Source organism: Parastagonospora nodorum, assembly GCF_000146915.1.
Source record: "Parastagonospora nodorum SN15 chromosome Unknown scaffold_21, whole genome shotgun sequence".
Lineage (NCBI taxonomy): Eukaryota > Fungi > Ascomycota > Dothideomycetes > Pleosporales > Phaeosphaeriaceae > Parastagonospora > Parastagonospora nodorum.
Genome location: NW_001884569.1, coordinates 690881 through 711705, shown reverse-complemented (window position 1 = coordinate 711705; position 20825 = coordinate 690881). Strand labels below are relative to the sequence as shown.

At 51.8% G+C, this 20825-nt stretch overlaps 9 protein-coding genes across 9 annotated transcripts; 4 read left to right on the top strand and 5 right to left on the bottom strand.

Annotated features, from left to right (window-relative positions):
• Positions 1 to 2195: 2195 nt before the first annotated feature.
• On the top strand, positions 2196 to 3670 carry SNOG_12271 (hypothetical protein; the record flags this gene model as incomplete). The annotated part of the gene is made up of 3 exons (XM_001802445.1): positions 2196 to 2693; positions 2750 to 3313; positions 3596 to 3670. The coding sequence occupies 3 exons, from the start codon at positions 2196 to 2198 to the stop codon at positions 3668 to 3670; spliced, it is 1137 nt and encodes a 378-aa protein (XP_001802497.1).
• Positions 3671 to 4008: 338 nt separating this feature from the next.
• Positions 4009 to 5429, bottom strand: SNOG_12270 (hypothetical protein; the record flags this gene model as incomplete). The annotated part of the gene is made up of 4 exons (XM_001802444.1): positions 4009 to 4344; positions 4393 to 4697; positions 4747 to 5061; positions 5108 to 5429. 4 exons carry the CDS (start codon positions 5427 to 5429, stop codon positions 4009 to 4011), a joined length of 1278 nt encoding a protein of 425 aa, XP_001802496.1.
• A 341-nt stretch (positions 5430 to 5770) lies between these two features.
• SNOG_12269 (hypothetical protein) lies at positions 5771 to 6217 on the top strand (the record flags this gene model as incomplete). Its single annotated transcript, XM_001802443.1, has 2 exons — positions 5771 to 5847; positions 5959 to 6217. 2 exons carry the CDS (start codon positions 5771 to 5773, stop codon positions 6215 to 6217), a joined length of 336 nt encoding a protein of 111 aa, XP_001802495.1.
• A 173-nt stretch (positions 6218 to 6390) lies between these two features.
• On the bottom strand, positions 6391 to 9207 carry SNOG_12268 (hypothetical protein; the record flags this gene model as incomplete). The annotated part of the gene is made up of 2 exons (XM_001802442.1): positions 6391 to 6685; positions 6734 to 9207. The coding sequence occupies 2 exons, from the start codon at positions 9205 to 9207 to the stop codon at positions 6391 to 6393; spliced, it is 2769 nt and encodes a 922-aa protein (XP_001802494.1).
• A 764-nt stretch (positions 9208 to 9971) lies between these two features.
• SNOG_12267 (hypothetical protein) lies at positions 9972 to 12007 on the bottom strand (the record flags this gene model as incomplete). Its single annotated transcript, XM_001802441.1, has 8 exons — positions 9972 to 10195; positions 10243 to 11242; positions 11292 to 11465; positions 11589 to 11630; positions 11681 to 11702; positions 11763 to 11803; positions 11859 to 11912; positions 11966 to 12007. 8 exons carry the CDS (start codon positions 12005 to 12007, stop codon positions 9972 to 9974), a joined length of 1599 nt encoding a protein of 532 aa, XP_001802493.1.
• Positions 12008 to 12315: 308 nt separating this feature from the next.
• SNOG_12266 (hypothetical protein) lies at positions 12316 to 14026 on the top strand (the record flags this gene model as incomplete). The annotated part of the gene is made up of 4 exons (XM_001802440.1): positions 12316 to 12360; positions 12417 to 12935; positions 12985 to 13457; positions 13507 to 14026. 4 exons carry the CDS (start codon positions 12316 to 12318, stop codon positions 14024 to 14026), a joined length of 1557 nt encoding a protein of 518 aa, XP_001802492.1.
• A 1273-nt stretch (positions 14027 to 15299) lies between these two features.
• On the top strand, positions 15300 to 15900 carry SNOG_12265 (hypothetical protein; the record flags this gene model as incomplete). Its single annotated transcript, XM_001802439.1, has 2 exons — positions 15300 to 15725; positions 15775 to 15900. 2 exons carry the CDS (start codon positions 15300 to 15302, stop codon positions 15898 to 15900), a joined length of 552 nt encoding a protein of 183 aa, XP_001802491.1.
• Positions 15901 to 16556: 656 nt separating this feature from the next.
• On the bottom strand, positions 16557 to 18356 carry SNOG_12264 (hypothetical protein; the record flags this gene model as incomplete). The annotated part of the gene is given in 5 exon segments (XM_001802438.1): positions 16557 to 16610; positions 16625 to 16800; positions 16841 to 16944; positions 17175 to 18164; positions 18190 to 18356. 5 exon segments carry the CDS (start codon positions 18354 to 18356, stop codon positions 16557 to 16559), a joined length of 1491 nt encoding a protein of 496 aa, XP_001802490.1.
• Positions 18357 to 19240: 884 nt separating this feature from the next.
• On the bottom strand, positions 19241 to 20789 carry SNOG_12263 (hypothetical protein; the record flags this gene model as incomplete). The annotated part of the gene is made up of 3 exons (XM_001802437.1): positions 19241 to 20256; positions 20338 to 20603; positions 20708 to 20789. 3 exons carry the CDS (start codon positions 20787 to 20789, stop codon positions 19780 to 19782), a joined length of 825 nt encoding a protein of 274 aa, XP_001802489.1. The 3' UTR covers positions 19241 to 19779.
• Positions 20790 to 20825: the final 36 nt, after the last annotated feature.

The following is a 20825-nucleotide window of genomic DNA, read 5'->3' as shown; positions in this document are numbered from 1 at the left end:
CTTATAGCATCTAATATACTAGATTACTTAGACTTAGTACTAAGTAACTACTTTCTTCTATAACGTCTTTAATAAATTAGCTATAAGTCTAGAACTTTTATAGACTATTTCTTTACTTATAAACTATAATTACCTTAAGTTAGAAGGATATACGTAGAAGTATAGCTTAAGTTACTAGAGTTTAAAGTTAAGCGAGCTCTTTATTTCACTAAGCTCTAACTTTAGCAATACTATGCCTAATTAGGTAATTCTTAGAGCGTTAGAAAGCTCTAATTTAGGGCTTTCTAAATATAAAATAAAATCCTAAAATAGTCTAGAACTCGTAGAGTTATAGAGGAAAGCGTAATGCTAAGAAAAACTAGCTGTTTCAGTGACATAGCTGTCTCAGTGATTAAATACGTTATAGCTTAATAAGAAAGCTATATTAATAAGTTATAAAGTAGTCTTAGTAAAGTAGAAGATAGTAGAGCTTTAAAAAGTAGTAAAGATAATAATAGAGGTTAGAAGTTAAAAGAGAAAGTATATTTAGATAGTAGAGAGCCTTATAGTAAGTAAGATAGCTAATCTAATAGCTAAAAGAGAAGATAGTAGCTAAAAAGAAAGTAAAGAGAGTATAAAGAGAGTATATATATAGCATTATTATAAACGTTATAAGAAGACTAGCTATAATGCTTATACTTATAAAGTTAAAATTATAGATATATTTAATAGTAATGCATCTAAATAGTATTTCTATTACCTGCAAATTATATATAGTAGTAGTAGTATTATAATAAGTATATTATAATTATCTTAACTCTATTAGGTAGACAGCTTGCTTAGGTTAGATAGCTTGCTTATAAACTACGTTATATTAAACTCTTACTACTTAGACTATGTAGATAATATAAACAGACGCTTATAAGTCTAAGTATACTATACTACGCCTAGAGAGAGTTATAAGTGCGTAAGTATATGCTATTATCTAAAAGAGAGTGTTTATACGTAGTTAAAACTTTAAGGACGAAAATCGATACGTATCAACCACTGTTTTCCCTAAAGACACTATGCTTCGCTTTATAGGGTTGGGAACAATCTGCGAAGATGCTACACACATCACCAAGTCAGGCAAGTATATGTATGATCTTTGCGCTCTTAGTGCTGCTACCACGTCTTACCCAAGCTGTTAGTAGAACAGAAGGCGACCGCATGGGCGGTGGAAGCTGTCCTGGCAGTATCGGCAATGCCAACGAAAGCAGTAATTGAGAATCTGCAGAAGAGTTGGTCTTCTTGCCCTTCAAGCCTTACTGGAATTTCGATACACCGGGCCGTAACAAAAGCGATGCCTAAAGCTGCTGGGTCGTAGTAGACTGCCTGTTCGAAGCTGCTGGAGAATCTCGCAAGCAGCATTTCAGTGCAACAGCTCCTGCTCATGGGCTTGATACCATCGACCATCAAGGGTATCGCCTGGCCGGAGAGAAGACTAGTACATGTTACAAATCCTGCCGTGGCCCATAGAGATACTTGTCCTCGCTCTAGGATTGGTTCCGCAACTAACTGGTAGTAATCGTGAGACAAATTTTGAGAGCTGAAATGGCGCCACGCTTGCCAAGTATGGATGGTCGATAGAATTAGTATCCTGAGGAAGACGAGATTCGCAGGGACACCGTCCTAAACGCGAGACCGTCCGCGCGTTCGACCGCGCCACAACGATACTGTGCTTGAGCGTTTGTCTGGAACTAGCGAAGTCGAACGACCTCGAGCGCTTTAAAGAAAATTCCACATCGACGGAAAGGACGAACTAGACGACTTGTTACAGCGTCGAGAGAGGACAGTTGCCTCGGCAGTGCAGGGTGCAGGTGAAGACTGGCCAGTGTAAATGGCGTGGAGTATTTATTAAATTGCAGGCACGCAAGTATTTACGAGCATTATGGCGCCCACAGTGCCAGCACTTGTAGTTTGGGTGTTAGTAGAACTGGCTACTGCAGGATGTCGTAAAATATTGGGATTCTTCCCACCATTTTTTTCAAGTTGGCAGAAGCCGCAGTAGCGTGGTTAGGCTACTCAATGTAGATCTAATAACCTTCTCTATAAAGATCGACAGGCGATCTCCCTGCGCATGTCGGTCTAGCTTTACACACTACTGCTTAGCAGCTAAGATATGTATAAAAAGAGCATGAGTTCTACCACAATATCTTCTGGCTGTCCTCTTCAATATGCTCGCCGCTCCACTTCTCGTTTTGTTCGCCCCAGTTGTTCTAGCTATACCTGCACCTCAGCTAGACTTAACACCTAGCCACTCCAAAGGCGACTCAGACCCAGCACGCTTCAAGTACTATGAAAATCCTGATGCACTCCAAGGTCCATGCGATATTACCACTGGGCCCGATGGCAGCATCTGGACGCAGAACTTTCTCGATAACAGTATTTCTCGGATTCACATAAACAGTGGCCAGGTCACCAATTACCCTGTGCCCTACAGCCCAGATCAGCTCTACAACTCAAGCCTTCCTTTGACCGGCCGCATTGCCTTTGCCTGTGCGATTCAGCCAGGCAAAGATGGGAACTTATATGCAGCTACCGGCATCCGCTCGCAGTTCTTGAAAATCAACCCCAAAACTGGGTTCATCAAAGTCTTCACTCCTCCTGTACCTAATTTTCCCTTCTTGGGAAACATCCAACCGTTCAATGATCTATGGGCAGGAGAAACCGGGGTGAGAGCATGAATTCAAACGTAATTCAAGAACTTCTTTGCTAACTTCACACGCAGATGTGGTATACTTTGACCACAACTGGAACTCTGTATCACTTCAACTACGCCACAGAAGAGTTCGATGGCGTATACCCTTTACCCACACCATTGAACGGCGTGGTCGGCGCCTTCGTGTCCAAAATTGACGGCAACGTCTGGCTTGCCGAGATGCTGGGGCAAGCCATCACAAAGTTTGACCCCCGCACGAAGCAGTTCACGCGCTACCCGTTGCCACTGACTGGGCTCGGGATTGTCGTGGTCCGCGCAGAAACCGAAAACAGGTACATATGGTTTACCGGATTCCTTTCAAATTCGAATGTGCGATTCGACACGCGGACCCAGAAAATTGACGTCTTCACTGCCCCAATACCGGCGAGTTTCCCAACTGAGAATACCGTAGACCCGCGAGGAAGGTACTGGTACTCAACCGCAACGACAAACACTATTCAGTACCTCGATGCCAACAATGAGGCTGTCATTATTGATATGCCGGACAATGGCGTCACGCTGCCAATTGGTATTCCGCCAGGTTTGAATATCGCTATCCATTCGGGGCCAGACAACGCAATTTACTTTTCGCAAGTATTGCGCAATAGGATTGGCAGATATCAGCTATAGGAATATCAAATATGTTTCGAGTTTGGGGATTGAGCCACTTCATAGTGATAGCGCTGCTGAGTGTTGAACGTGCCTGCATGTAGCCGAATCAAAGTGTATTACCGAATAATGCCTTCCGCACGTCAGGCACCCGCGCGCAGATCTTCCGGAACGATGTCCGTCGATAGACCCGGCGACGTATATATGCGGGGTACGATGCATAAAGACGGGATTTTTCGCTTATAGCCTGACGCTATCAACTTATAGAGTGATCTCGTGGAACCCAGCACGGTAACCAATATGAAGCGCGAAGATACTCAGCAATTGCGCTTGATGCCATAATCGCTACCACTCTTGGGGTTCAGTGTCCATGTGTGCTTGTGGTACATTCACAAAATGAAGTCACATTTGCTGCATCGCCTAGGTACACAGGGATTTTATGGATATGTGGATAGAGCAAGGTTGACGATGTATTAGACATGTTCAATTGCTTTCTCCTCAACATATACCAGACAAATGGAAATTACACCAATAGATTGAGACTGAACGATCCGCATCGTATGTTTCAAAATGAAGTGTTTTTTCCTAGAGCGGCAGGACCTTTGTGTGTATATACAAATTTCCACACATTTATGTTGCGCAGTCCCTCAAATTGTCATCTCAACGTACCAATGCTGTGCCTAAACTCTGAGTCCAGAGGTCTTGTAGCCGTAACCAGGGTACGGGGTGAATAACTGGTTGTCAAAGTTGGCGAGCTGCGGGCAGCCAAATTGCGAACTCAATGGGCCCAGCTGCTGCTTCGCCCAGCCAAGAACTGAACCAACGGCGCCCAGTAGTGGATTGGATATGTCGGGTAGTCCTGCCAACGACGCCTGCAAGAGGAAGCAGGCACCATTATTTCCCTCTGCGAGGCTGCCTGCGTTGAAAACACCACCGGTTAAGTCTCCCAAGTTGACACCTGTGAAAGAGTTGGTTGTACCTGTATTTCCACCAACGCGCACGATACCGGGGTACATCTATCGAAATATCAGCAATAAGTCTAAGAATGCTACGTCCATACTCACAGCGTTCATAACCTGAACATCTACTAGAACCTCGGGTATATTGTAAGCGTTCGCAAAGGGTCGTTTGTACCAGTTGTCTGGAATGCGTTCCTGGCCTCGGTTGTGGACAAAGTTGCCGGGTCCATCCCCAGTAACTGCAAAGAAAGATTTGAGAACCTCGCGTGTCAAAGTGCCGCCTGGCTTTTCAGCGCTGTGGTTCGACATGAAATGGATGACGAAGTTGTGAGCAGCAGGAGCAACCATGCCAGAGAATGGACCCGAGAAGTAATACGGGTTGTTTGCGACACTCCATCGCGTATTATAATCTGCTAAGAGTAAGCACATGCGCATCTAGAAGAATACAGGATCACTCACCGGATTGAGCAGCGACGTCGTCCAGAGTATATTCCTCGGCTAGACTGTACAAGTGCTCCCATGATCGCATCTGGAAGACACCCACCCTACCACCATTAAGGTAGGCATCACCCCTGACAATAGAAGCATCGCCTTCGTACTGGTTGTGCGTGCCAGCGATACCTGTAGCAGGGAAAATTGGTAGTGTTGCAGGAAATGCTCCACCAATCGACCATTGTCCGGTCACTGGATCGCCTGCCAAAGCAGTTGAAACCACAGCGAGGAACAATGCGAGGTCTGGAGACATGCTGTACAGCTCCCCGAGTCCAGATATGGCTGTGATTGTTAGCTGGGGAAGTTTCCACCTCCCAGATAAACCTACTTTGCTCTGTGCTCACAATGCCGTTCCGCGGTAAGAAACCATGATTGGCAGCAGCATTCAATCCAGGACATTGGCCCCTGATATCTCCGGACCCAGGCGAGACAAACTCATGTCCACTGCCTTGTGTGACATTGATGAATTGTTCTTGAGCATTGAATGTGAGCGCGGGTAGCCCAGTATTGGGACGCCCGGATTTGAAGACTGGCGCGCGTGGACCAGGTTCTTCCCGCTTCTTCATTCTGTCGTTCATCTCCATGACTTGTGGCCATGCTGCCGCGAGCGGCAACAGCGCAAGGAGTGCAGTCGTCAATCTAGGTACCATGTTTGCAATTGAATTGTAAAACTGTTGGCTTTCTCTGTTGAGCGCAACCCACACGACTGATATAGAGACCTATAGACGAACATCATTACTCTTTGCCGACACTGTGAAGTGTAGATCATGTCATATCGCCGCGATTGACCATATTTACTTTAGGAGATCTTAGCATAATGCGGGGAAGATGGAAAGCAACACTGTCAACCATGCTTACGGTAGTCTGTGGGGGGCGTAGGACCCCCCGGGTTCTCTTAGTGACTGCGAGATGTTGATCAGGGTCTAGTACGGTAGCACAGCAATGCGTTGGCTACTAGGCCGATGTAACTAGAGTATCCAAGTCAGAGACGATGACCAATACCAAGGATTCCGAATCCAATCTGCTTAACTTTCAGAGTCATCAAGGTGGCCAAATGGAGCGTGATGTGTAAATGAATGGCAAATTTAGATTGACCTGAAGGTCCATGTTATGACCGAGGCGGTGCCCGGAATCTCGTGTTCACGCGGGTAGAAGTGAAAATCAGCCTCTGTGGTACAGCCATTACAACCAGCAACCTTTGATTCACTCTGACTGGTCGATGTACAACCGCTTTTCTGGATATGCGCACATCGCCACTACAGCTATGCCGTCGTCGCGCACCGGAGCGGATGCAGGTCTGGGCACTGAGATGCGCTACGTTCTTCACCTCGGCCTCGAGGTCATGTCGGCTATGTGCTTACGATTCGGCTATCACTACATCAGAATAAACAGCTCGGCAATAGCGACATACCAGAACCGTTGGCTCGAGGGCATGTAGACCAGAGTGTGATGAAGCTGGCAAAACGATTGGGGTCTTCGCACCTGACTCAATGAACAATGTAAGTCCATTGAATGCTCGTGCCCAATATACCTCAGTAAATGTCCAAGTACCTTAACATTTCTAGCTCCGAGCCATAAGTATCATTTTGACTATTATCTAGAGACATTATTTTACGTAGGCCTGCGAAAAGGGTGGGCCTCAGTATTCAATACCCAGTCGTCCAAGCTTAGTACGTCCTCTGTCTCAAAAAGCAAGTAGAAATACTTCAACGTCTCCGCGAGCCAGAAGCTCTCCATTTCGTCATTGAGGCTCGGGGACAACTGTGTGACATCATCAATGGCGGAATTGCCGTACTTAGTCGAGGTGTGCTTGTCCACGGCGAGAAACATGCGCCAGCCGACTTCGCGCCAGTGGTTGTCGCCCGTGATGCGGTACATGTACCATACAGATTCAATGGCTTCCGGGCTACAATCGAATCGTTAGCGGGGTGTATTTGAATTGTGGATCACTTACCGTAGAATGTAGTTCCGCGCTCCGATCCTTGTGACGCCTGGTGGAAGACGCTCGTCTTTGATTCGGTTCTGTACATAGTCCTTATGGTTTAACGGTGGACTGGGTGTGTAGATATAGGGAAATGCAGGTAGTGTTTGACTTTGCTCGAGGTTGGCTTCCCCGTCATCTTGCAGAGGTTGGACCTTCGTTGGCAGGTGCTGGGGCTCTTCAGCTCCACCTACTATTGTCTCCGCATCATCTACCAAATGAGCCAGTTGGCGCTTGTCCAAGGTATCCGCATATATGGGCGTTGGCGTTGCCAAAACTGGATATGAGGGATCTACCACCTTCGCAGGCGCGGTCATGGCAGCAAGCTGTTCCTCATACCAAGACGATGCGGACGCCACCTGAGAGTGAAAAATTTGCATTTGCCCCTTGTAGGCTTCGTGGCGGAGATCCGCATTTGGGTCGATTGTTTCGAAATACAGTGTTTCGTTCCAAGCACACTCTTGTGCATTCTCGCAGGGTATCGCTTCAAATGACTCTGGCATGATACCAGTTTGAGTCATGTCATAGGCCCAGACGCAGCCTTCGGTCAGCTTCTTCGCAATCTCAAGATCGTTTGGTCGATTGAATAGCTTAGCACCCATGCCGAACATGCCGCCAGCAAAGCATGTAAGATGGGCATATTCGCCAGTCAAATCGCCAGGGACCAAGTCCTTCACGCGCGATGGCACATTCAGCTTGCCACAGAACAGAACGTCATCCTCTTTCGGCAACATTGGTCTGAAGATCAAGTGCTCCTTCACCACGTCCATGGACTGTTCGTACATGGTCTGATATTTCTCAACTTGACCTCCCAAGAGCAAGTACTGTTTAGGTAGATACTCGTAGGTTGAGTCAGACAAACCCCCGAGGGTATACTCCTCACGGCCAAACTCAGATGATGATACGAAACCCTGTTCTACACACACGGGTAGTGTAGGTAACGCAGTTTCAGCCGGGGCTACGTCGGGTAGCGAATCATCCTGGGAACCTGCTTGGACCATCGGAGGGTCCTCGACTTCGACGTCAAGTTGCCGCCTCTCCAGAGGCTTGCCATCCCAATTGCGGATTGTGCCCTTGCCAGCGTTACCTAGCGCGATGGTGTCTTCCTCCGGGGATGCTACGTAAGTCGGATTCACGCCATTGGGTGCGAGGACTACAGGATCTGGCAACTGGAGAGGAATTTCCTTCTTGCCCTGCGTGGGTGCCGGAACAGTGGATGGTTGAAGCGGAGTATTATGATCATTGAGCCGTGCTTGGGCTAGTGGATCTGCATGTACCTTCCCACACCCCGAGGCATCCAGGTACGTGGGCCACATGCCAGTCAGTCTCGTATTGTTCTGGAACTCTTCGAGGTTGTCCGTGATGCGCGCTATCGCATCATAGTATTTGTGGTCACCGGTGAGCTGGGCGAGGCGGGTGAATTCCATGGACATGGATCCAATCTCTGCCAGTACCACACGTACGCTAGCACGGTGATTTTGCGAAGCGAACTGTGGCCTCCAGTAGTAGTACGTCTCTGGCATGCGATTTGGGGTGTCAAAGGCACTTAGTAGGATGTCGGCCAGCTCAGTTGCCTTGGCCAGCAAGTTCTTGTGCTTCTTGCCGCTTAGATCGTAAGCCGCAAGCAGACCTCCTAGATAGCGGATAGTGGTCTCGAAGAGGGGGATGTCGGCGCGGGGTGTCGTGGTGAAGTCGATCTGGTCCACGGCCTGGGCCGCGGCGCTGAACTCGTCCTTCATGCCCATGACCCACAGCGTGTCCAGGGCATCGACCAGCGTTGCGCCCCAGCCAGCAAAAGGATCCCTAAAAGTGCCCGAGTGCGGTTTCAGCTCATCGTGCAACCAGGCGAACTCTTTGTATCCGCTCCACGACTTTTGGAAGACAGCGCGGATTCTATCCAGCTTTGCTAATCGGTCTGTCTTTGCTGCCGCATCTTCGGGCTTGAACTTGTGCTGTATCTTGGGTATGTCGCGAGGTTTGCCCGTGGGCAGCTTGATGATGGACTGCGTGGGGACAGGGAACTTCTCGGGCAACTTAGACCAGTGAATGGGTTCAATGCTGGTGGAGGCGTCGTCGAGCGGCGCAGGGTTGCCGTGTGGTTTGGGTTGCAGAGGGGGCGGGATCGCGGGCTTCTGTGGCTGCGGCTTCTCTGTCACGACAGGACTCGAGGGCGACAGCGATGGAATCGTCTTCGCGGGCGGCGGCGTCTGCAGCGCTTGCGTTCTGCTTGCGACCGGAATATCCAGTTCCAGCTTCTTCGTGTCGTGTGCTATGGGAGGGCGTGGCTTGAACCCGAATCCTAGAGCATCCTCGGCCTCATTCTTTAGTTCCGCTGCAGTCGATGCAGCGTCGCGCCATGTCGTCCCAGATGCTCCAAACTTGTACAGCGCAAACAGCGCAACAACGGCAAACACCAAGAAAACACGATATCTCCGGTATCGAAACATGGTCTAAGAAGGAGTGTTGTCGAAGAGAAGCGTCGCGTGCACAATGTGACGGCGGGCCAAGGAGGGGGAATCGCTAAATATTTGCTGCCATCAGAACGCGCACAAGGAGAAGGCGCCGAGGAGGAAATGCCACAGTGGACAGTTGAACGAGCGCCAGGAGGAGGAGCAGATGCAACTCGTCTCGTGTTCGTGCTCGCGGTCCGGCTTGGCTGTCCGCAAGGTCCTTAGCAGTCTGCACGCCCCACAAGCTGTCGACGATCCAAACGATCATCAGGGATTCAGGGTTCTCTTCGCGTCAGAAGCGTCCACACCACGGAGAAGGATCATCACCAAAACTCTTTGGCGTGCACATGGTGCGCATTCCTGCCACAACACTTGCTACATTCTATACGCCTGTCGCACCACCCAAGGGCAACCGCTGGGCCCCTGACAATCCGTCTAGCGGGAAGCTCTAAATTTAAGCTTAATTGATCCCGGTATGAGGGGCAGCTCCTGCGAAATGTGCAATTGACGGAAAATGTTTTGTGCAAGCCTCCAAATTTTGTCAGAGTAGGGCTGCGTCATGCGTGACTAGTTGTTGCAAACTTGTGTGCCGACAATGGCTTGTTCATTTGATTATTTTTTTTTCCATCTGGGCGGTATATAGAGTGGTTTGAGCAAGCCGAGTAGAAGCGAACTACTGCAACTACGCCGAGCTATTCTTAGGCTGCATGGCTCGTAGTTCCCACTACAGTTCGTTACCAGAGTGGCACCCAGTTGCCTCATCATTGACCCTCGCCAGGCTCGGGCTGTCGTCCCATTTGCCTAGCCTTGAGCATCTCGTCGCACAGTAAAAGGTTAGAAGCGATTCCAGTGGCCGATGCTATGCAGTTGCGCAGTACGCGGAAAGAGTCGTAGACACCTTCTTGCGTCGGGTCCATGGGCTCACCAGTTGCAAGGTTGAGACCCACCACGTTGCCTTCCGCATGTTCGTCCCAGAGTGCTGCCACTGTCCCAGAATTAGTTGAGTACACGAATGAATCGAGTGTAGCTTACGAGAATCTTGAATGTCATGGCCAGAATTGGCTGCCAGCGTCTTTGGGATAATGAGAAGACCGTCTGCAAAAGCCGCTACTCCCCACTTTGCCTTGCCCTTGACTGTCTTCTTGAACTGTTCGCTCTGTAGGTGAGCTGCGCAAGCTACCTGGAATGAGCCACCACCGGGTACCACACTCTTGTCGACAATCATATTATAGACACTCCTCAGACCGTCACGAACAGCATCCTTGATCTGGGATATCGTGTGCGCATTCGGGCCCTTGATGAGCAATGTGACTGACTTGGGCTCCTTGACGTCTTCAATGAATGTGTACTTCTCCTCGCCAAGCTGGTGCTCGTAAACAAGGCCTGCCCAGCCGAGAACATCAGGCGTCAGATCGTCAACGCTGTTCTGTGAGGTGCCACCACATACGAGCTGGAGACGCTCCATGTTCCTCCTCTTGGCCCGCCTGAGGGCAAATATGCCATTCTTGACAAGTACGTCCAGGCTGAGCGGGTCAATGCCTTTTTGGTTTATGATGACGAAGCCTTTCTTGGGATCGTCGCCACAGACCTCCTTCTTTAGCTCGACAATCTTCCTGAGCTTGTCATCAACGAACCGCCGCTCGCTCTCGACAAGCTTTTCCCTCTGCTCGGCGCTCGAATAGTAGAATCCCGAGTTGATCTCCGACTTTTCGTATTCCAGACTGACGTTGAGGGTAAGGATGAAGGCGTTCTCAACCCTCTTGGCCATGTCTGGATGCCTTGCGCCGTGATCCAAAGCCAGGCCACGAATGAGCTGTGTGTCTGCGGCTGTCCGGTGCTGCATTGTCATGATCTCCACCATGTGCAAGTCGGGCTTCGCAGGCGCTTGGTAGATGGCCAATACCGAATCGACGATGTCGGGGGTGAGCTGTTCAGCAAGCGAGCTGTCGAGCTTCGTAGAAAGCGACGTTCGGGCAACGGAGAGGAGCAGTTCGCGGTCGACCTCTTTTGCAAGCTTGAAGTCATCGAGAAACTAGTCCAAGTCAGCGCCTGTTGCTTTGCCCAAGACACTTGGCACCCACTTTTAATGCTTCTGTTTTGGCAATGTCGTAGCCATCGGTGATGACGCGAGGGTGCAGCCCCTCGGAGATGTACCTGTTTGCCTGTTTCAACAGCTCTCCTACGAGCAGGACTACTGAGGTTGTGCCGTCGCCAGTTATGTCGTCTTGGGCCGTGGCCGCTCGTGCGATCATGACCTGCTTCGTTCAATATGGGATCACAGGGCAGGGCTTGGGAGGGGAGACGTACGGCGGTCGGGTTTTGAATTTGCTGGGTGGAAGTCAGTCGTGGTCTCGCACTTGTGGGGTCTGGCAACGCACCATTTCCTTGAGCAGCACACTTCCATCTTTTGTGAGCTTGATCTGCAGACGTCGATTAGAGCGGATCGCGAGGGTTACAAGGCCATACGTACGCCTCCAGCACCGTCAACCAGCCTAGGCAGTGTCAGTCACGTCGTCTGTTCTGTGTGCAGCGGTGTTGCGTGGGCTTCTTACATCTTGAGTGTGCCGCGGGGTCCCAGGTTGGAAGCGAGCACCTGTTGCGAGTTCAGTACCGTCGGATCCCACAGGCTCGCCAGGGGCGTCGCATACCTGCTGCAGGCCCTCTCCCGCCGCAATGTTGACGCTCAGAGCTTCCCCGCGCCTCTGTGGGCTTGTTAGCATTTCTGATGGGGCAGCGTCGGCGGGGGTCAACGCACCCTCGACTCGGCCTTGGGATTGAGTAGCTGTGCAGCCGACATGATGGGTGGGTGATTTTGTCACGGGTGGTGGGCGTGTGTCGCGGGGTTGATTTCGCGTGTGCCTGTGCCTGTGCCTGTGCCGGTGCCTGCGCGGGTGTCCAAACTTTTGGAAGGAACTCTCCTCTCTAGCGCCGAAAGCTCGGGCCCCCGAACTTTGAGCTTTTTTTCAACTCTGCACCCACGCACATTGCCCGTCTCCAGCACCAACCGCCCACCGTCGCAATCGCACGACGACCCTGCCGCACTCCAGCGCCCTCCCCTCCCGCACCGCGACTGCTGCCCCTCCGGCCTCCGGCGACTCAGCCACCATGTCCATCGACTACCTGCTCCACGAGAGCCCCGTCGGCTATGCGGTATGTGCAGGGCTGGCAAAGGCAGAGACGCCCAGCTGCTAACGTGCCACGCCTAGGTCTTCAAGGTCATCCTCCAGCCCGACACCATTGGCAACCGCCTGGCCGAGGTGCAGAAAGCTGTGCAGGACCTCGACAAGTTCGGCAAGACGGTAGAGCTTGTCGGCCTCGCGCCGTTCCAGGGCACCCAGGATGCGCTGCAGGAGATCAACGACATCAGCGAGGGCATCCTGTCCGACTTCCTGCGCGCCACCCTCGAGACAAACCTGCCCAAGGCCGGCAAGAAGAAGACAGTCACGCTCGGCATCAGCGAGAGGAACCTGGCCGGAAGCATCAAGGCCGCCTTCCCCAACCTCTCCTGCGAGACCAGCGACACGTCCGAGGTCGTCGCCGACCTGCTGCGTGGCCTGCGCCAGCACTCAGGCAAGCTGATCAAGAAGCTGCAGCCCGGCGACATCGACAGGTCCATCCTCGGTCTCGGCCACGCCTACTCGCGCGCCAAGGTCAAGTTCAGCGTCCAGAAGCAGGACAACCACATCATCCAGGCCATTGCAACCCTCGACCAGATCGATAAGGATGTGTGTATACCGCCAAAACTGCCCTGGCATGCGTGCTAACTCCGCCCAGCTCAACCAGTTCTGCATGCGCCTGCGCGAAAACTACGGATGGCACTTCCCCGAGCTCTCCAAGATCGTCTCCAACAACGACCAGTACGCAAAGCTTGTGCTCGCAATTGGCGACAAGTCGCGCCTCACTGAGGACGACCTCCATGACCTTGCTGCTGTTGTGGACGATGACGAGGGAGTTGCACAGGCCATCGTCAAGGCTGCCCGCACATCCATGGGTCGCGACCTGTCTGAAGCCGACATGGAGATCGTCATGGCATTTGCCAAGCGCACAGCATCTCTGGCTGCCTACCGAAAACAGCTCTCCAACTATCTCGGAAGCAGGATGAACCAGGTTGCTCCCAACTTGGCCGCCCTCATCGGCGATACTGTCGGAGCCCGCCTCATCTCCAAGGCTGGTTCGTTGACCAACTTGTCCAAGTACCCTGCTTCGACTGTGCAGATCCTCGGTGCCGAGAAAGCACTTTTCCGAGCGTAAGTATGGTGTAATCGTCGCTCATGCGCAAGACTGACCCCTACACAGGCTGAAGACCAAGGGTAACACCCCAAAGTACGGTCTTATCTACCACTCGTCATTCATTGGCAGAACTGGTACCAAGTCCAAGGGCAGGATATCGCGTTTCCTTGCCAACAAGTGCTCCATTGCATCAAGAATCGATAACTTCTCGGATACACCGACCTCCAAGTTTGGTGAAGCTCTCAAGCGCCAGGTCGACGAGCGCATCGAGTTCTACGCCTCCGGTGCGCCACCAGCGAAGAACGCCGCAGTCATGCAGGCTGCCATGAACTCGGTCTTAGCAGACATTGGCGTCGAGGATCCCACTGCCACCGCCACTGAGGACGTTGAGATGGCCGATGGTGTTACCTCTGCTGCTACAGAGCAAGCTGTCCGCAAAGAAAAGAAAGACAAGAAGAAGGACAAGAAATCGAAGACTGCCGACCAAGATGTTTCAGAGAAAAAGTCGAAGAAGGACAAGAAGCGGAAACATGCCGACGAGGAAGAGGTATCGGAGAAGAAGTCCAAGAAGAAGAGCAAGGCGTAAGCTACTTGTGTCGCGCGAAAGCATAAAAGCCAACCTTGTATTCGTATTTACTACGCTTGGGCGTTTCCTTGGGAAGCGGTGTTTCTGGCGTTTCTGCAGGAGGGTACCGAACGCCTCTATGGGGAATCTATGACAGTGAAGACCGGCTTCATTTATACCTATATTTGCGGCAATGAATTTCTTGAATTAACGCGTTCAATCATGATTCTTTTTCCGTTACAGTAGCTTTGTCAGTGTCATCAGGCAGCGGTGACGTCGTATCCACTCTACACCTATACGAGGTGAGTCTTTAGAGGTATACTTACTGGAAGTTCTTAATGGACCTTAGATGTATACGCAGCTATAAGGCTCTCTACCTAATTCTACAGATGCCTTTGAATATATCTGTAGGCTACCTTTCCGCCTCTTCTCGTGGAGAAAGGGCAGGCAAGAGTTTTGCCAGCGCCTGATGCTCGAGTCCTCGTTGCTGTACACGGTTCGGCTTAGGGGGGTGGCAAGTCTTACATTCGAGTTACACTTGTAATCGGAATGCAACGGTGGCGCATCCGACTGGAGCAGAGCACGGTGCAGCTAACTTCCTGTCTCGCCAATCGGGCTCTACAATGCTCTTATAGCACACACCTGTCGCCACCACATCCTGCTCCCTTTCGAGTTTGAATCCTGGCATTGTTCAGCCATCATCGGCTTCCATCATCAACTGGTCTCAAGTTCCGTCAGCAAGAACCCTGCGAAATTCGCTTATCCACCCCTAGATCATAATCTTCCAGCATGCCATCAACCAACGAACGTTCCAAGGCACCGAATTGCAAACGGAAGACTCGTGCAGTTGCAGCGGCATGCTTGTTGCGTCGTTGTATGTTGCCGACACAGAGATGAGCTATATCGGTAGTCCTGCTACTTTCGACCTGTCTCCTGCAAGCAAGCCTCAACATTGCAATGGAAATAAGACCGCACGACGGAGTGTGCGTTGTTGTCTCGTGCAATAACGTTTGTAACCAAGGAAAGGTATGAATATAGGTATCATTTCATCGACGTTGTTCATTCGCTTGGTTTCATTCTCGCTTCTTGCTGTCTTATCCAGGCGTCTAGTACATCGCACGACACTTGCTCAGGACCGTTTCACGTCAACTACGCAATCAACACATTCGATCCCATATAGACCATTCCCAAAGGCCCACTTCTTACCTCAACATACCACCAACCGAGGCAGAGCTGAAGCCTGAATTACAGCAGGTTTCATAGCCAGTTCTTCCATTTGATGGCAGTCACTGTCATGTTCATACTCATGTTATGGGCTTTTGCCTTTGCTCACCCCATCAACGCCATACCCACTAGGCCCGCCACCTCCATCAAAAAGCGTTGCAGTAATATCTTGCAGAACCATTCCTTCGAATCAGGCCTGTATCCGTGGCTCGACATTGTTTTCGGGCCCTGGGCTGAACGCGGCGTCTTCACCTCCGCACAGGGTGGCCACAACAGCAGGCAGTTCTACCTCATCCACTCCAACGCCACGGTGTCACATGGCACTGTCGCACTGTCGCAGTCAGGACTTTCAATTCCTGCTGGGACGACAGTGGATTGCTCGGCGTGGATAGCCAGCAATCACCCAGGAGGTTCAGACAATACAAGCGTCGAGCTTTTCATCGACGAGGTTTCTTGCGGCGCTCCCGTATCTCTGAGCACTCATCCGTGGATCAAAGTGGGCTACATCTCCTAATGAATGCCAGTTTTACTGATCCTCCTTACAGGTTAATGGCAAGGCGACTGTTAGTCAGGACAGTCATACATTTTCCATTGTCGTCACCAGCGAAGTTACCGGGTCCGACGGCTCAACGACGTGGGTGGACGATGCCTTTGTAGGCATGGGATGTTAGGTTTGGTGAGCGAGGCGGATAAGATCTCAGCCTGACTGGGCGGCTACAATATTTGATCAACCCTGCGAGCGGCCAAAAAGCCCAGCTGTTGAACGGACGATATTGCTCCAGACAACAGGACTGAAAGCATCAGCATCTTATGATCACCATTGAGCATATAGTGGACCAAGAAATTTACCCCATCCAGTTTCTATTTCTTTACAGTATCATGCTACTCATACAAGTCGTGAAGCGGAAGTGAGTTCTAAATGCAACGCAATGCAAAAGCCGATGCTCCAACTCCGATCTATGCAGTCAACGCCAGAGAATGCAGGTACCTCCCAACTCCGCACCTCTCTACCATGTACGCTCAGCTACTATTTTCAAACACCTTGGCCTTCTGCGCCATGTCATGTCTGACGACAGTCCTCGTCTTATTCTTCCCTGCCGCACTAATCATACTCGGCGTGATCCCTCTAACGGCTACACTTCCAGTGCCATACTTGACCTCATCGAACAAGCCATCGTACTGCCCTTGCGTGACAGAGTCCTTCCTACTAGAAGACTTCACAGGCCTGATGGTGCTAGCATCACTAGGTTCAGATACAACTGATGGACGATGGTGGCGTCGGCGAGACTTGCTTTCCGAAGAGTGGTTGGACTCGTTGTCAGAGTCTTTAGATGACGTCTTGTGGGATCGATGAGAGCGATGAGAGTGCTTGGAAGTAGAACTGTGTTTGCTGACCACGGAGCCATCGGAGTGCTTTTTAGACTTGTGGCGCCGGCGGGAGGTGGTCGAGCCAATCTGAGAGATGCTATCGCTGGGGACAACAGTGTCCATGTCATCTTCGGTCAACTCCTCAATGTCCAAGTCATCTATAAAGTCTTCGTTCTTGCTAGCGGATGACTTGGAGTCACGACCTAGAATGCTACTGATGACTGAAGCTGCTTTTGAAGCAACCTTTGATGGCGCCTTGGAGGATGGTGGTGGAGATGGAGAAGACTCGACCGCTTCCGTGTGGTGGCTGCGACTTGACTTGGAATGCGAAGTATGTCTCGATGTCTCTGTGTGCGATGACCTGGCCTTGGATCTGCTCGAGTGATGCGAATGAACACTACCCTCACTGGTCTGGCGTGGCACATGATCCGCCACAAAGGATGAAATGAGAGTGCTAGGGGCAGTACTCTGTGCCACACTCTGCGCTTTTGACACAGAGACGACACTTTGCGGCTTCGAAGAAGACGCTAAGCTACGTGCATTCTCCAGTGTCAGCAATTCGGGGCTTGTGACGGACCGTGCAAGGCTGTACTTGGATCGCGCCTGTGATGGCGCAACTGAAGGAGCTGGCACATACTCGAGTGCCCTGGGTGCAGCTGTGGGAGCCTTGGATACTTGCGATGCAGAGTAGTAGGTAGGCGGTGCGGCCTCGATCTGTCGAGGGACACCTGTCGGGGCCTTGGAAACCTGCGATGCAGCATAGTAGGTGGGCGCCGCCTCAATCTGCCGAGGAGCAGTGTAGACACTACGTGGCTGTGGCGGTGTAGACGAGTGGTAAGATTGAGCATCGATGTTGCGGTGTACTGGCTCAGGAGCAGCCTCGTTGGTGGGCTGCGGGTCAGGCAAGGGTGCCTTGGACTGGGACGAGGCCCCAGCGAGGTGGCCTGCCGCAGCTTTGACAATGTTCTTTGCGTCCATGTACGCGCTAAAGTCCGACTCTTTCTTCGCACTGTCTTGCTCGCTCCTGACCATTGCATATGCAACAGCGGCGCCTGCCGCAGCCCCGAGCAGTGTACCGATGAGCGTCTTCGCGGCACCATCACCGCTTTCCGAAGTACTCGTCGCTTGCGGAACAGCGACAGGTTCGGAAATACTCCTGGCCACGCTTGGTGCTTTCGAGGCAACCGATGCAGCTTTTGAAGCAACTTCGGTGGGCGCCGGCTTCGTTGTACGTGAACTGATGACACTTCTGTCATCCCGGTAGCTTGAGCTCTCGTAGACACTCCTCTGCCACGTGATGACTCTGCTGTGTTCAATGACAGTACCATCATCCCTGACATCGGGCCCGTTTCTGTAAACCACTTCGATACTGTTGCCGTCTAGATCTAGGACAGCAGCATTGAAGTGACCGTCATCGTCGCATCGAGTCGCAGGGGCGCCGTTGGGACGGCCTCCAGCAGTCAAGGCTGCTGTGTAGAAGTCTCGAACGGCGGTCCGACTAGGAGCGGTGAAGGCAATGTGAGCAGCACCCGCCTTTACACTAAATGCACAGTCAGTTGCGGTGTACCTGCAGATCGATCGGCATTTCTTACCCAGGGGTCTCCTGGCAAAGGAAGAAATCAGCATCCTGGATGCCAAACCCGATTTGATGCCCCGACTGTCCAATGTAGCGATATCCGAGTGGCTGGAGAGCTGAGAGAAAGAATGAAGACGATGTTGGAAGATGCGAAACCGTGAGACCAATGTGGGACACGGGCATTATGCGAATGGCGGTGAAGGGGAGAAGAAACGAAGGGAAGGAATGCTGTAAACGAGAAACAAATCAGATGAGGTTGGCTTATGTCTCCGACACGAAAGGCACGATAGGGATGGGGGAAGTACACAGCGAAGATGTAGATGTCGAGGTAGCAGTACCACACGAAGGTTTATATCTAGGTCCCATGTGGCCGGACCATCTCGATGCAACGCACAGATAACTAGCAAGGCATCGTATACCGTTGAGGGAAAGTCTTCACTAGCACGCCCCGCTGATGCTGCTGGCTATCAGGGAGGCCGTTGTCAAGTTCTTCCCTGGGGCTGCCACATGTCCTGCGTATGCAGCTAAAAAGGTGTAGGTCTAAGCGAGCGCTGTCCGAGGTTCATTGGCGACTGGCCCCGGGCCGCGCCCGCGAAGGAATTAAGTACACCACGCTTCATTACGAAGAGCAACTAGAGACACCTCACCCTTGTTGATTTCTCTTTCTGGCCGTGCGTAGCCGATGGCATTCTGCGGTCTGGAGGGCCACCTGTCGCCGCAAATGCACGATGAGATGGTGTGACGTCCGCAATTGAGGCCGGTTGCATGGAGAAAGTGAAGTGAGACTTCAAAGTGAGGCCAGCATAGTGGATACCTTCACCCCGCGTCTGTGATGGTAGCGAAAGCATCGTTGAATTGCATGCTGAATCGCTTTTCATGGTGTTTCTCGTCATGCTGGGAGATCTGCGGCGGTTCCGTCCGTACCGTCACTCTCCCGCCGCATGCGCAGCACGCGACAAAGCCCGCACACTTGACCGATTGAAGTAAAGCGGATAGTCATTAACTAGGAAGATACTTGTTCACAAGATACACAGGCTTGACCATGAGTGCGATGGGCCACAAAACGGTTGGATTTTGTCAGATGCTATTGACGCAGAGATTGATGGCCATCCTAATACCGCTACTCGGTCGAGGGCACAAGTTACCTATTAAGCTAGTCGCTCACGGGGATGACAGGCTAATGACACGGCAGACAAAAAGCCTGCATCACCGTCCAGTCGGATCAGAACACCTACATTGTGCGCACTGGCGGGACGCAATGCCGTGATGACAATAAGAAAGAAAAAAAAACAGGAGGAGTGAGGCAGGTTGAAATGCCCCACGAGTTCTTCAAAGATGAAGAAGGATGTTTGTGCGTTGAGCCAGAGTATAGTTTTGTTGTAAAAAAAACCTCAAGCAGACGCTCAAAATCAAGCAAAGCAGCGCAGGCGGCTGTCGATGTTGTGATCTAGGCCAGCCTACGTGTCCTGCTGGGTAAATGGATCCTGTCTCTCGTTCCTTTCCTTTGGTAAACGTGGCGCAGTCATGTCGGGCCAGTAGTCGCGTTTGACTAAGAGGGCGTATCCTGTGTGCGCATGTGGCACTGAGGAGTGCTGGCAGTCGGTGACTAGAAGATGCCCCAAACGTCCTCGGCAGCATGGCAGAACTTGCTGCAAGCAACGCTGGCACTGAGGTTGTAATTGCTGATGGCGATGCTGTCGTCCTTGAGGTGGTCGGCAAAATCGTCGTTGCCCTTTGCCATGGCTCCGACAAAGACGGCTATGCTCTCGTTCTGGTTGAGGTCGGCAATGTAGTCACTTACACGCACGACATCGGAGTTGAAACTGAGCGTGACCTTGCGGCAGTTGGGTGGCAGGTGGTCGGTGATGGGGTTCTTGATGACCTCGATGAGCTTCTCCTGCGATTGTGTCGACCGAATCTGATGGCGATGGAGTAGCTGCACCATCAACCCAGCGAATCGCTTGAAAGTTCGGGGAAGGCGCACGCCGGGGGATACTTTGATCAGGACGTTCTTGGATGTCTGAACGTAGATCTGCAGCCTGCCGGCCTTGTTGATAGGCGAGTCCAAGAGGGTGAGGAGACACTAAGAATGCCACGTTAGCTGCCGACGGCCCTGACAATGGCGATGGCGATGGCGGCGGCTGCAGCTGCCGCGTGTACACACCTGATGGGTGATATCCGGCCGCGCCTCGCTGATATCGCGGCCCATTTTCCTCATGACACCAATGTGATCGTCGCTGTTGAGGAGGTTGTACTTGTCCTCACGCGCTCCAGGACCCCGGCCGGAGCCGTGGGACGCCTTGTACGTCTCGAGCGTGGCATTGCACAGCACCACAATGAGGCGCTGCGTGTCTTTGTCGTTGGTGGGGATGGGCGCATGCTGCTCAGCGACCAGCTTGGGTAGCTCTGGCGGAGGCATGGATTGGGTCCCTACCGGTTGAACGGTCATGTCAGCGCTGCATCACGTGTGTAGTTCGAAAGAGACATGGCTGGGTGGTAAGCTGGGTGGTAAGCTGGGCTGTCGACAAACATACTTGCGCGCTTCTTGCCCCGCTCGGGTGAGTCACGGGACGACGGTCGCTCGGTGGGCGACTCTGCTTGGAGGGGGCCAGGCATCTTCGGATGATCCTGATGAGAGCTGGAGTGAAGGAA